The sequence below is a fragment of the Natrix helvetica genome (genome assembly GCF_964273705.1).
Source record: "Natrix helvetica genome assembly, chromosome: 1".
NCBI classification, from domain to species: Eukaryota; Metazoa; Chordata; class Lepidosauria; order Squamata; family Natricidae; genus Natrix; species Natrix helvetica.
The window spans coordinates 185,133,004-185,148,028 of NC_138548.1; the positions used below are offsets into that span (position 1 = coordinate 185,133,004).

The 15,025-nt window shown below is 37.6% G+C and overlaps 1 protein-coding gene across 10 annotated transcripts in view; it reads left to right on the forward strand.

Moving 5' to 3' along the window:
• The window catches only part of PIKFYVE (phosphoinositide kinase, FYVE-type zinc finger containing), a 108,329-nt gene that overhangs the window by 76,058 nt on the left and 17,246 nt on the right, over positions 1–15,025 (forward strand). For all 10 annotated transcript variants that reach the window (XM_081937810.1, XM_081937813.1, XM_081937809.1 and 7 more), the window contains 10 exons: positions 1,959–2,130; positions 3,776–3,954; positions 4,209–4,322; positions 4,949–5,057; positions 5,448–5,602; positions 6,007–6,097; positions 8,647–8,707; positions 9,006–9,161; positions 10,355–10,475; positions 13,987–14,082. In XM_081937810.1, coding sequence (XP_081793936.1) covers positions 1,959–2,130; positions 3,776–3,954; positions 4,209–4,322; positions 4,949–5,057; positions 5,448–5,602; positions 6,007–6,097; positions 8,647–8,707; positions 9,006–9,161; positions 10,355–10,475; positions 13,987–14,082 — 1,254 coding nt within the window. The remainder of the gene's footprint in view (positions 1–1,958; positions 2,131–3,775; positions 3,955–4,208; positions 4,323–4,948; positions 5,058–5,447; positions 5,603–6,006; positions 6,098–8,646; positions 8,708–9,005; positions 9,162–10,354; positions 10,476–13,986; positions 14,083–15,025) is intronic.

Below are 15,025 nucleotides of genomic sequence, written 5' to 3' on the forward strand. Positions count from 1 at the left end.
GCAAGACAGAATTTGGCTACTGCAGAAAAAACAAAAGGTTTCAAATCCTCTAAAAGATGGTTCACATAAAAATTGTCTGGCCTTCCTGAAATGAACATATTAGAAGCAAAATATAAGGGGATCTGATATCCTTGTAGAATTTACAATGTAATAATACATGTGAAATGGTTTTGATCCATGGGCAGCTATGCTCAGTTAATGCAATTTTGCAAAATATATCCCTTGCAGCAATGCAGATGGTAATAGATTGCACCTGGCTCTGAGAAATGCTATTCTCCACTTGGGGAAAGTTAAATTTTGTTGGAATCTTGCTGGTTCCCAAGTACCTTTACTTATCCAATTTCTGCCATTTTGACCAGCAACCTATAACTTTGGCATGAAATTCCATATTCCATATTCTTTGAGTGAGCAGCTGTTTGGTTATACCCTAAAGAAATTAGGAACAGAAGTACAGAAAACTCATAATGCCAAATTCTGCTGTTTCCAGGGAGAAAGGAAAATTGTCTATAAAACTAGAGGGATCACTATAATTGGAAAGAGATAGATTTTCAGCCAGTAATTTGTCATTATTCCCCAGGCTTGTTACCTAGGAAGGTCCATAGCTCAGTAGTAACATACGTGCTTTATCAAAGATTTGTGGATCAATTTCTAACATCACCAGTTGAAACAAAAACAAAATACAAACGTTAATAAAGTTTAGGCATCCTTGCTATTTGAACAAATGTTATTGAGAAACATGGACCCTTACACTGATATAGTGTGAAGTCCAAAATAAACATCCTTTTAAGTTTTTTTTAAAAAAAATAATGCGTATGTTCTGATTTAAATAATGATCTGCAGTTTATACTCATGGATCTTTTAAAATTATTGTTGTTGTATTGCAGATTGTAGAACTTGAACTATTTCAGGTACTATTCAAAGGCATGGAAATAAATTATAAATATAGCAGGGTAGTGTAAAATGCCAGTTTTGGGGGGAAAAGTTTAAAAAGAAATTGCAGAGATGTACAGGTAGTCCTTGATTTGCAGCCATAATTGAACCCGCAGTTTCAGTCATAAGTCTGATAGTTGATAAGCAGCTTATCATGTGACTGCACCTGATTTGTGACCTCTTTGTGGCAATTGTTGAGTGAACGTGATAGTTGTAAAGCAAATGTGGTGATCACTGAGTGAATGCAGCAGTTATTAAGCAAATCCATTGTTTGCTATGAGCTGTTTTTCCCCAGAAACTGGAAGTAAATGTAGCTTTCTGAGAAAAAAAATGTAAATTGTGGTCCCATGACCATAGAATACTGCAAACCGCCATAAATGCAGACTGGTTGCTGAGTCTTGTGACTGCAAAGGGGAGATGGACATCAGAACGAATCTGGGTCCTTTTTTCTGGGTCTGTTTTAACTTCAGCCAGTTGCTAAATGACTGCTTGTATATCCAGAACTACCTATAGAGTAAAAATGAGGAAATACAACACAAGACATGTATGTTCCATGCCATGATAATAGCAAGTTAACCATTCATTTCCTTAGAAGGAGTAAAATACAGCAGGATTTCTCAAAGTTTCTATGATCATGGACTACTAAATAAATATTTGGAAAATGCAGTCACTCCCCCCCCCCAATTAAACAAACACTCCCCTTTTTAAAATATTTAAAAGCGTGGAAGTTCTTGTTTGTCAGTGAAGAGCTTACATTTTTGTTTGCCTTCCCAACCTCTCCATTTCAAAAGGCTCAACATGAAGCATTGTAATGCAAAATTAAGTATTTATTAACCATGAGGCTTAAGTGGGCTCTATGCTGGCCACCTAACTAGCAATGAACAGGAGCACATGCTGATGGAGATTGTGAGCAGGTAATGAATGAACTGATTTGAGTTAATGAAGGATGTGATGGTTTAAGAACCATTGGTATAGAACATCAGACCAAAAAAACTAAACTTTTCACAATTATTCTTTATTGCTTGAAGGCCCTCCTACCAGTGCCCAAATATGTTCTGTGAAACACCAATGGTGCACCACATCCGTCGCTTTGTCCATGGACAAGGCTGTGTACAGATCATATTGAAGGAATTGGACTCTCCAGTGCCTGGTTATCAGCATACAATTCTCACTTATTCCTGGTGTAGACTATGCAAGCAGGTAAGAGGAGATCCCAGTTGTCTTTTTCTAGAGTCAGGTAGTTCATGTTGGAATTCAAATACTGGCAAATTTACAAGAAGAGGCACAAAATTGAGGATAGTGGAGAGTGGAAAAGTCCATTTTGAATGCACAACAATGCCACTTTTAGGGCATTAATTCTTCTTTAAAAGGTATTTCTAGATTTGGACAAGACAAATAAGTACAATAAACTTGGGTTTATTCATAATATATAGAATGTGCTCTTTTAAAATCAAACAAAACCTCAGCCCTCCTGCTTTGTAGCATTTTATGAGTAATGTTGAAAGACATTTTGTTTCATTTTTTTTTAAATCCATCCAAAAATAAAATGAAATTAGGAAATCTGAGTATAATAACAGTAGTGCTTTGTTTTCCTACAGTGATCTCATTGAATGCAACGATATTATGTTACCTAGTTCTTAAAACAGTCATTATTGTTATTGTTGGTTGCACAATCAGCTAGATGTTTAGACTGGATAAGGCATTTTTATCCACCTATCGAGTCCTTTCCAAGGACTTGGGATAGACAGATGTCCTTTGATGGTGTTAAAGGTATCGTTGCAGGATATGCGGGGTTCCAAGTAAAGCAGCTTTTTGTAATTGACTGATGATGAGTTTGCCAATGCTGGTGGTGTTCAAGTTGTGCTTCAATTTGTGTTGGGATTGTTCCCAAGGCACCTATTATTAGTAGTACTATCTTTGCTTGCTTTGCCATAGCCATTCTACTTCTATTGCAGATTTTGTTTTTTTGTGATTTTCTCCAGTTCTTTTTCTTCTGTTCTGCTGTCTCCAGGTACTACAATGTCCACTATTCAGACTTTTTGTCTTTCTTATCAACAATTATTGTTTCCAGATTACAGGCAGGGAAGGACTAAGATGGAGGGAGAATAGCCCATCTAGGAATAAGTAGTGAAATAATGGAGCGATTTAGTCCAAGAATTTTCCAATGCAAACCTTATGCTCTAGAGCAGTGGGTCACAACCTTCCTAATGCCGCAACCCTTTAATACAGTTCCTCATGTTGTGGTGACCTCCAACCATAAAATTATTTTCTGTTTTCCGTATTTTTTTGAAAATATGTGTTATCCGATGGTCTTAGGCGACCCCTGTGAAAGGGTCGTTCGACCCCCCAAAGGGGTCCCGACCCACAGGTTGAGAACTGCTGCTCTAGAGCAACATCCTCCATATAGTCTTCTCCAGACATGCTTGGGCTCCAAATTTCATTTAAAGTCTAGCCTAACAGCAAGTTATCAGTTTGGAAAAAACTGCTCTTACGCAACGGAGCGCTCTGGCGAATGACAATTGTGGTTGTTATGAGTGGAGACTATTGAGTTACCGAGTGGGTGAGAAAGCTTGCCATAGCTTAAACTGTTTGCCTTTAAAAAGGCTCTGTATGACAGATTAAGTCAATAGTTTCATTTCTTACTTCTATGTAATGACATCCCCATCTGAATATAGGCTACTCCTAATGTTTTCTTGACAGCTGCCAGCATAAATTTAAGATAAGCTGTATGCTTGTTTGCCTTTGTCATATTCAAGAGTTACTGAAATGCAAAATCAAATTGGTTGACTGGATCTGGGGGCAAGTCAGGAGTTTCCTGGGTATAAAATCACAGTAACTCTTCTAGGTAACACCTGTGGTTCCACTTTCCAATGATTCGTGGTCTATGTCCTTTGCCAAATACCTTGAACTTCGCTTTTATGGCTACCAATACACCCGAAGAGCCAATGCTGAACCATGTGGCCATTCCATACATCATGACTACCACCAGTATTTTTCCTACAATCAGATGGTAGCGTCTTTCAGGTAAAAAAAAAACTCAGTTACCTTTTTTTTTTAAATAAAGTGTATCTTTTTAGATACCTTCTGTCCAATATCATCACTACATATGTTTTACAGGTTTTAAATAACTTTGTTTATGTAGACATTTCTAGCATCTTAAAAGCATGCTGAATTAAGTGTGGTCAGCTCTCTCATTAATATTAAAATGTATTTACCGTTCAAAAGGCATAATGTTTGCAGGCCTTGCATCTCAATGTTGTGTTTTGTTCTCTTCCTAGTTATTCTGCTATACGGTTACTGGAGGTATGTGTCCCTCATCCTAAGATTTACATCAAACGTCAACTACCACTGAAGATTACCATGCTTCAAGATCTGAAAGACTTTTCTCAGAAGTAGGTTTATATCCCCACCCCAGCCCAGTATGTCCCATTTGAAGTTTGTGTTCTGGTTCCTTCATTGCCCCCATGTTGAAGGATAGCAAGTATCTGTATTGTGCACTTAATACTGTATGCAGCAGACAATGGATAAAGCATGACCCCACAGTCTCAAAACTAAAATATAATATTGTATTTTTCCCCTTGAAATTCACAGTGTTTTCTGTAGAACTTTTCTAATGTTTTGCTAGTTGTATTGTGCTTCTGGATAGAAATTGAAGAACTCCCTTTTGCCTGAAGAAGTTACAGTGTGGAATTTTCTAATGATACTGATTAACATATACATTCAAATCAGTTGAAAGTCTAAGCAAACAGTAATAATATTTTGGACCTTATCTTTTGTATTCTTGTTTATTTTATGATTTAAGATACTGTATGTATTCCCTCTGAACATTTGTTGAATAAATACATAATATGAAAATTCTATTTGTTACATGTTTCTCGGCCTAATATAGACAATTAGGTTACTTTCTTTGAAAAACTGCAACTTGTAGTATATTGGATAAAATTCTTAAGGAGAGCTTGCAGGAGTTTAACTTCCAAATGATGAATTTGGATTCAGAGTATGCTTATTGTTGTTGCAGGATATCTCAGGTGTATATTGCTGTTGATGAGCGCCTCACTTCTTTGAAAACAGACACATTTAGCAAAACAAGGGAGGAAAAGATGGAAGATCTCTTTGCCCAAAAGGAGGTATAATGTACTGCATGTTTATAGGAATTAATTTCTTTTTCATTACAGAAGGTATAGGATACATGAAGCTAAAGAAAGCAGCTATGCCCTTAAGGTGATAATTATTTTGAATCCAACATCAAACCAGTTTTCAGTAATTGGAAAGCAGTGTGGACAGGGCTGAGTTGAAACTGCAGTATGTAAGTAAAAGTCACCAGTTGTTACCATGCTGCTGCAAATGTGACTTTTGTTCTTATTAAGGATTCTTCAGAAATAAGTATCATTTAAAGTAATCAGCTATGAATATTTGATCGATGTTTGGAAGCCCCCTGGAAGAGTGCAGGTTAGGAATAGCAACCTCCATCTGAGAAAAGTCAGTGTGGGCTTGTTTTTGTTTTTTCCCTTTGATAGATGGAGGAAGTGGAATTTAGAAACTGGATAGAGAAAATCCAAGCAAGGATGCTTTCTTCTTCACTTGATACTCCTCAGCAGCTGCATTCAATTTCTGAATCTTTAATAGCCAAAAAGCAAAGTCTCTGTGAGATGTTGCAAGCATGGAATAACAGGTAAGAAAAGGAGTGCTTCCTCAAGTGGAAAATCAAGGATTGTTTTTTTCTACCGGTTATTCTTTTTCCAGATAGTTGGTTATGAATCATATTCGATTTCTTTATTAAAATTAGATACTGATAGGGTAATAAAATAAGCATTTATCCAACATTTGGCACATTCTGAATAGGCTGCATTGACTGCTGAGTATAAAAGGAGGAGTATATTGTCAGTTCAGTGTGGTTTTCAATTAACAATCTAATAAATATGACTTGAATGAACTCCAGATAAAAGGCTTGTTTGTCTTCATAAGGTTTGTTCTCTAAATGGTTTATATATCTCAGGGAAAAATTGATTCCTTGCTAATATTTTTTTGGCATTAGATATATCAGAATATCATATGATAATATGAAATCTGTTATAGGCTGCAAGATCTCTTCCAACAAGAAAAAGGGAGGAAGCGCCCCTCAGTGCCACCGAGTCCTGGGAGATTAAGGCAAGGTGAAGAGAATAAGGTAATGGATTTTGATAATTGTGATTATATATTTAAAATTGCAGCTGTAAGTAGAAATAAGCAGTACCAATACCATTTTCTCTTTGCAAATAAAATGCTATTCATTTAAATATTGGCATTTGCATACATTATTGTAGTGCCTGAAACAGCATCCCTGTATTGCTAGTTCAGAAAGCACCTGTTTCTAAGTGCACAAATTAGCATAATAAATCTAGAATAAAGTTAGGTTTCTGTTGAACTCCTCCTACATGCAGGAGGAATTTGTGAAACACTTGCAATGTTTTCTACAAATTGCCAAACTGCAGCAGAGAGTACATGATGATTGTGTGACTTTGGATTTCTGCTTCAGAAAGCTTCGTGGGTAAGGAAAAGTTTGAGAATGCTTTAGATCTATTTGTAATTCTACAATACTGATCTATAGTGTGATCAGAGCTTCATCTCAGTCTTATTAATAGAAATTGTTGTTAAAACAATATAAATAATATAAAACAATGTAGTGTTCATATCTTCATTAATGTACTAAGCCAAAATTCCCTATGTTTGTTAGGAAACAAATGTGGAAACCTTAAGGCAATAAGTTAAGTAAAATATTCTAATTGGTGAGATAACAATCATGTCTGCTCTCTCTATTTAGAGGGCTTTTGCTATTAAAAAAAGATGGTTCCCCAGCCAGGGTTTGATCTTTGTAACGTAGATATGTTGAATTATGTGCTTATCAAAAGAAATTTTGGCACACATGAGTCTGAAAAGGACTACAAAACCATTGCCAAAGTCTTTGGCCTCCATCAGTGCACAATCAGGTTACAAATGAAGAAAATGAAACACCATTGATTCATTGATTCCAAAAACAGTCATTCATCACAAGGGCAAGGTATTCTACACTCCAGGAGATTGCAAAATATCTAGAATAATGGTGAATGATTTGTAGGGCCTACTTGCATTGTCTGATATCCATGTTCATCAAGATGCTATTGTAACAGTGTTCTGTGGATAGATGATATAAAAATGAATTTATTTTGGCAAATTTTTTTTGGAAAAAGTAAGATGTTGCATTCTAACAAAAAATTACAGACTGTTAAGCACTAAGTGGCATTTCTTGGTTTGGGATAGCTTTGTAGCCTCAGGATCGAAAGCTTGGCTCATTGAGATAATAATGAATTCTAGACTCTACTAGGAAAATTTCCAGTTTTTTGTTATAGCATTTGTTATAGCGTCTGATGTTTAAACAGACATACTTCATCCAGTGTAATAACTATGCTATCTTCAAATGTATCTGCAATAGAATAGCTGAAGCAAAAGAAAGTTTCTGTTTTGAGATACTAGAATCAAGATCCTTCTTCTTAACCCAAGTGAAATATTGCAGCATGATCTGTAGCATAGGCATGCATAACAATTCAAAAAATGTAATTGATTTGAATCAGTTCTGTAAAAAGAATGAACCAAAATATTGCCAGGTTGATATACAGAATTGAACAACCAGTGTAGGAAATGTAGGAAGTCACTGCTGCTAAAGGAAGTATCATCAATTATTTAATTTCAAGCTCTACATTTTTAAAAGAATGGTAGCAAATGTTAGCTCAATGTGTTCAGTAAAGGTATGACACAGTATATTTATTGTATAGATTTTCATTTAAGCAGAATATTTATTAACAGGACTTAGATGAACTACAGATCTCATTATAGGTCACAGTATTACAGTGCCACGGTTTCTCTGACAATTGTACTTTTTCATTGAATGAAGATGAATATCTAATTATATTTCTTAAAATGAGGGGTACTTCACTTGTTCTAGAGCAGTGATGGCAAACCTTTTTTGGCTCGCGTGCCACAAATGGGGGGAGCGCAGGGGGGTCAAGTGCGGGCATGCCGCACCCATAATGCAATGCGCGACCCCCCCCAGTGCGCATGCGTGCAAAACGCGCGACCCCCCCTCATTTTTACATTTTTTTGCCCTCCCCATGCTCCAGGGGGTTTATAGGAGCTGGGGAGGGCGAAAAGAGCCTCCCCCGACCCCCCGGAGGCCCTCCGGAGGCTTCAGGGACTGTCCAGAGGCTTCCCTGAAGCCTCCGGAGTGCTTAAAACCACCCTCCGAGCAAACCGGAAGTGACTTCCGGTTTGCTCGGAGGGTGGTTTTAAGCATTCTGAAGGCTTCAGGGACGGTCCCTGAAGCCTCCGGGGGGGTGGGGAGGCTCTTTTCGCCCTCCCCAGGCTCCTATAAAGCCTCTGGAGCCTGGGGAAGGCGAAAAATAGCTTTTAAAAAGGTGAACTCAGCTGGCCAGCGTGCGCATGCGCGCTGGCCAGCTGACAGGGCAGCGCCTCGCGTGCCCTGACAAATGGCTCCGTGTGCCACTTGTGGCACGTGTGCCATAGGTTCACCATCACGGTTCTAGAGAAACACCAAGAAGAAAAGTTTTGCCCATTTCTCTTTCAGGAGATTACATGTTTTCATGTTTGTGTACATTGAGGAAGCGTGGTTTGTTTTTTTAGCAAAATGATGTTGATTTCGAAGAAAAAATCTTAATATGAAAGAAGTAACTCTTTGTTCTACAGATCAGTTCAATGGATGCATCTCCTCGCAATGTTTCTCCAGCTCTTCAGAATGGTGAGAAAGGTATGCTGCATATTTAAGAAGACGCGTCATTGTGTTTAGATTGCATTTTTTGCAGCTTTTCCATATGGAATTTACAGCTTAAGAAAATCTAATATTTATGTTGAAATATTTGAAAAATTAGAAAAAAAACACCTGACCTGGTTTTCATACAGTATAAATGCTAAAGAGTGCTTGTCCTAGTATCCATTTATCTTTTTCCGATCTGTGCTAAAACCTTTTTGGTGGTTACTTAAAGCACACATACCTTATTTTGAAGGCATTCTAAGAATGCTCCAATGTTTGTATATTTTGTCCACAGAAGATCGTTTCTTGACTACTCTGTCCAGCCAGAGTTCCACCAGTTCTTCTCTACTCCAGCTTCCTACTCCTCCAGAGGTTGTATCAGACCAGTTGACAGGAGGGTCCACCTTTGCCAATGTTCTCTCTGACTCAGATGCAGCTGGCAGCTCAGAAGGTATCAGCAGGGTCTTTCTCTCTTCACTCCTTCTGTGAGGGTCTAGGCTGCCTTGGATGTCTGGTTTAGTTTACATCTTATTATATTTGCTACTTTAAAAATTATCTGGCTAGAATGTCGTTATAAGAAATTCCATGTTTGTTTAGTGTTCAAAATACATATAAGGTAGTTTGGCTAAAAAAAAATCACATTAATTTTTCTGCTGAATTTACTAAATAACCTTGAAAACTCTTTCCTGGTCTTAGTCCCTTCATTTGCTCTAAAGAGTACAGAAATACAGACTCAAATTATAGGGTTGCTTTCAGAAGTCCAGTTGATATATGGGCCCTGAACACTATAATGATAATACAGTGAGGATCATGCACTATTACAGCAAAAGGTTTCTTTTTGAATTATCTATCAGTATTGAATTTATAATTAAAATGAAGAGAATATGAAGAAACCAAGAACTCTTCAACCCCATGCAGTGTACTTAATGATCCTGTCTTTTATTTTTCCTATGTCAACTACCACCACTGTTCTGTGATATGGGTTGGGCTGAGAGACAATGACTGGCCCAAATTCACTCATCTAGCTTTTGGGCTTAAAAAAGGATGAGAACTCTGGGCCTTCTGGTTTCTAGCCCAGCATCTTAATTACTACACCAGACTAGCTTTCACTACCTTTTCATTTGACACTAGAAATTTCTGATTAGACCGGATGCAGCAGAATTCCCCAACTGGCATCTTCAAGCTGTGTTGCCCATTACAGAAATACAAAAATTAATGTGATTTTTTTAAAAAACATTTGTAGAGTTCTGAAGATAGATAGATAGATAGATAGATAGATAGATAGATAGATAGATAGATAGATGAGAGAGAGAGAGAGAGAGAGAGAGAGAGAGAGAGAGAGAGATTTCACAGACTGTCCTTTTGCAATGTCATATTTTATAAGTCTGGCCTTGTTTTTCTCAGAACATAAAGGGACTGATCAATGAAACTTATTTCAGAGCTTAACATTCATATGTTGTTATTATTGATAAAAGTTCGTAGCCTTGTTGACCATTTTCCAGAAGCAGCAGTATATTTCAAAATTATTGAAGTTATCAATTTGTGATGACAAATTATCTTTGTAGCACCCCAAGAATGAGCATTTTAAAGAAATCTTAGAGCTTTAGCAATATTAAAAGTTGTACCTTCCTTTTTTTATTCCAGATGTGTTTGATGGGCATTTGCTGGGCTCTATGGATAGTCAGGTGAAAGAAAAATCCACAATGAAGGCTATTCTAGCAAATCTGTTACCTGGAAATAGCTATAATCCAATTCCATCCCCCTTGTAAGTAAAATCCAGCTTGGAAGGAAAATAATTTTTGTACAATGTGTTTTTATGTGTGTTTGTTTTGTTCATATTTCTCCTTGGTTGCAATGCCTATTGTCAATCGAAAAGACAGTAATATTTAATCCATTAGCTTGTATAAAGTATACTATATTTTCTGTGGAGTAATAGTAAACTTATAATGAGATAGCTTTAACCTTTGTCTTCTGATAATTATTTATTACCTCCACAGGGACTTTAATAATAGTTTAAGAAGAAGAGCTGGAGATTTGTTAACTGGTTGCACTACTTGCATTTGTTTTTGTGTGTGTGAGAGAGAGAGAGAGAGAGGGAGAGGGAGATTTTCTTCTTTGGATTATTATGCTAGTTTGGAATTTTCCTTTCAGTGAAACATTGGCATCAGGAATTATAAAAATAAAGAATAACAATTTTATCCTTATCCAAATATTATAACTAATGTCATACCTAAATTAAAAGTTATTTCATGTGTTAATTGGAATTAGTTGGAATTTTATTGGTCTGACTGAAAGTGAACTTTAAAGTATGTATGTTAAGGAGATCACTTCCGGTTTCCGAAGGCGACGGACGTTGGCCGCTGTTCGCTTCTCCAGTGGGCTCCTTTTAGGAGCACAGGCGGTCTTGGAGGGACCACCTGCCGTAGGGCGGCTTGCTGGAACCCCCCAGATAGGCGGCAGCCATGGGGGGGGGTCTCCAGTTTCGCCTTAGGAGCCGGGGAGCGTAGGGGGTGCATAACAGCACCTTCGCTGAATGGATTCCGGAAGGAAAGAGTGAACTACATGCACTGGCTGAAGTGTTGGAGGTGAGAAATTCGCTCCAATCTCCTTAATTGCTTTTAACTGACGAGTAGCGGCTTTTTTACAAGTTGTGGATTCAATCTGTTTGAAGTAGGAAGATTGGAGGGGTGTTGCTTTTTTTCTTCTACCCCTCTCAGGCAAAGCGGCATTTGGACTGTTTCTCAATCTCGGAATGGAGATAGAGAGCAAAATAATGAATTAGCCACTTGAAATAACTATGTGAAAAGATTTATATCATAACTGCAAGAGCTGATTGCTGAGTTGTTTTGAAAGTTTTATGGAAGTTTTTAATGTTCTGCTCCTGATCCTGAGGAGGACCCAAGATGGCCTCCTTCCTTCTTCTTCTTCGCACTTATAAATGAAGCCTGCCTTTTGAAACTACCTTTGAAGAAAGTCTGGCTTTATATTATCCCCCCTGAAGGACTCTTGGAGCCTCTCCTATTACGTGGTCTTTCTGGATTTGGACTATTTGATTTCCTTTTTTTTTTTTGAGTGACTTCTTGGCTTGGAACTGTGACAGAGGGTTAATTTTCACTTTTGGATTTGCCTGTCTTCTCGGACTCGCTTGGCTGCGCGCTTCACAGACGCTATTTCTTTTGCAAAAGATTTTTACTCTTTCTGAACTTAGACAATGGGGCCCAGAAAACCACCTACAGGCAAAGCAGCCTCGGCACTAAGAAGTAGTGAAAAAGGCGACAAAACACAAGACATGAAGGAGGGAGGGGCTGCAGCTCCACCTGGGGACAGGGGGGAGGGAACAATAATGGAAAGACTCAGGTCACAAAAATAAATATATCTGGAATATCATTTTAATTGTTGATATGTTAGAAAGTGGCAAAAGAGATGATTGAACACATGGTTGATACAATGTATAATATGCTGTTTCTGCTTATCTTTTATCTTTTGTTTTTTTTTCTGTAAAAAGTTGTGAGAATTGGAGAGATTCCTACCTCTAGCACGATGGAGCTGCCAAAAAAATTTTTTTTTGTATATCCACCTACCCTTTTTCCCCCAAAATTTTAAAAACCAATAAAATTCTTTCAGATTAAGAAGGAAAAAAAAGTATGTATGTTAAGAGAAAGTTAACAAAAAGATGTATTAGAACTTTTTGATTTAATAAATGTTTTTAAAGAAAAGTGGATGGGAAAATTTCCCTTTAAGGTTAAAGAATCTGAAAGAATACAAATAATTTTGTTTTTATAAATGTTGATAGTTTATAAAGATTATTAAGTGCAAACAGAAATACATATTATTTCCACAGTAAGGAAGTAAAAGCAGAAATCGTTAAATTGATTGCTTTATTGGAAGAGGAGAATATATTTACCATATTTTTGGAGTATAACACGCACCCAGGTTTTGAAGAGGCAATTTTTTTAAAAAAGTAGGTGGGTAGATAGAGGGATGGAGAGAAAGAGAGAGAAATACAGTAGGTAGGGAGAGAGAGAGAGTAGGTAGGTAGGTAGGTAGATATAGGGAGAGAGAGAGAGAGAGAAAGAAATACAGTAGGTAGGTAGGGAGAGAGTGTAGATAGGTAGGTAGGTAGAGGGATAGAGAGAGAGAGAGAGAGAGAAATACAGTAGGTAGGTAGGGAGAGAGAGGGGGGGTAGGTAGGTAGATGTTTCCAGGTGTATTTATCCATGTGCTGGAGAAGGAAATAGCTGACAACCTGTAGCACCTAAAACTTTGTTTCTGCTGGGACAGCACTTGATCAATGTAATTCTCATCAACCCCTCTAACTAAACAGCTTTCCGAAAGAGGGTGGGAAAAAGTTTTTGCACTCTGCAAACCTCCCCAAAACGCCCGTTTTTCACGAAAACGGTCCCATTTCCCCCCCCAAAAGGGCATGAATAGCCTTGGGGGTAGCTTGCAGAGTGCTCTTGGGGCGGGGGAGGGGGAAACGGCCCATTTTTTTTGTCAAACAAATTGCATGCATAACCTTATGGAGGCTTATAGAGTGCTGCTGGGGGCGGGGGGGGGGGAGGGAAAGGGCCCATTTCTTGCTCATTTCTGCCCTCCCCAGCCCCTAGGAGCTGTCTGAAAACCTCCATAAGGCTATGCACGGCCATTTTGGTGAAGGGGCGGGGCTTCAGGAGGCAAAAATGCTGTATTCGGTGTATAAGACACACCCAGATTTTCAGCCTCTTTTTAGAGGAAAAAAGGTGCGTCTTATACTCCGAAAAATACGGTAATTATATTTGTTTGGAAATTTGTGATGAAAAAAAATGAAACTTTGACTTTGGTTTTGCTGATTAGATAGATTTGTTGTTATAGAAATGGCTAATATATACTAATGTGTAAAAGTAAAGAGTTGAGGCTGTAATGTTGTTATCCTGTACTGTGCTAAAAAGAGTCATCAATGCTTCCCCCCCCCTTTGTATCTCATATTTTCTTCCCCTCCCCTCTTTTTTCTTCCCCTCATTTCCTATACTTGGATAAAACAATAAAAGTCATAAAGACTACCCCAATTGCTTTATTGCTGTATTCACCTGGAAGGAGCTCTATATTTCTCCTTCCCCCAATAATTTACTTTTAAGAATATAGTGAAAGAGGCCAATGAGGTTCTTCTGCTTAATTTTCTGTTTTGGGGTATAGAAATTATTTTAAATGCAAAGTTTTCTTGCATCTGAGAAATCTGTGACGTAGACCTGCTTGTTGTAAACAAATAACATGTTGTAATTTTTATGTCCTTAATGTAGTGAACCTGACAAGCATTACTTAATGTATGAGCACGAACGGGTTCCTATAGCTGTCTGTGAAAAGGAACCAAGCTCCATCATCGCCTTTGCTCTCAGGTATGTTGGTTTCCTGCTTTGAGCCTAGACATCTTTTTCAGCCTAGTGGTACCCTGTTGGGGATTATAGGAATAGAATTTCTTTTTCCACATTCAGAAAAAAATTCTTTGCTTGCTTTTGAGTCTTTAAAGCACAGTGTTAAATCGTTTTATTCATCTTGTTTAATTGACTGCTGCTTCTACCCTAGCTGATCTCTTTTTAAAGCTTTACCAAGAGCACCCATCTAGACTCCATCAAGTATTTTTGACTGGGGAGGGGGAGCATACAAATATTGTATGTTTCAATTGAACATTTTATTTCATTTGTATCTGACTTTGATACAGTTTATATGAAGAACAGGGTATAAACAAACTGCGCTTTATAACATGAGCCCCACTAACTTTCTTAGTACCCCAAATTGCCTGTTTCCTTCTGGTGGGTCAGTTTAAGTGCTACATAGTATAGCTGCCAGATTAGATTAATATTATTTGACTGAGTCATTTCCTTAAATAAAATTTCATCTGCTAAAAAGCTGATAAAATTGGAGAATTTATTCTTGCACGTCTCTTAATAAACTCCATGCCTTGAGTTGGCTTGACTTTTTGTTAAGCCTCTCTTAATTATTATACGAGAAGAAAAATGCAACCATTTCTCCGCAGAAAGACCCCGTGTGTCTGCAGTTTTTAAAACATATTTAAATTGTGCTTCAGGTGTTCTTTTAGAAATAGGTGGATTTGAACATTTCCTACTGACCACATACATCTTCATATTTGATCATGTACCATCTAAAGTTTTCATAAGCCATTTCTGGTTTATTTTGTGTTTTTAATTTTTTTCACTAAAGCTGATCACCACTTACTTCAGCCAGAGGTTAGGTGAATGCATGTTCTTCATAATGCTTCACCTCCATCATGCAAGTCATCTTTATCTACGTGAAAGTAGGCAGGGCAAAAAGTTCTGGTCT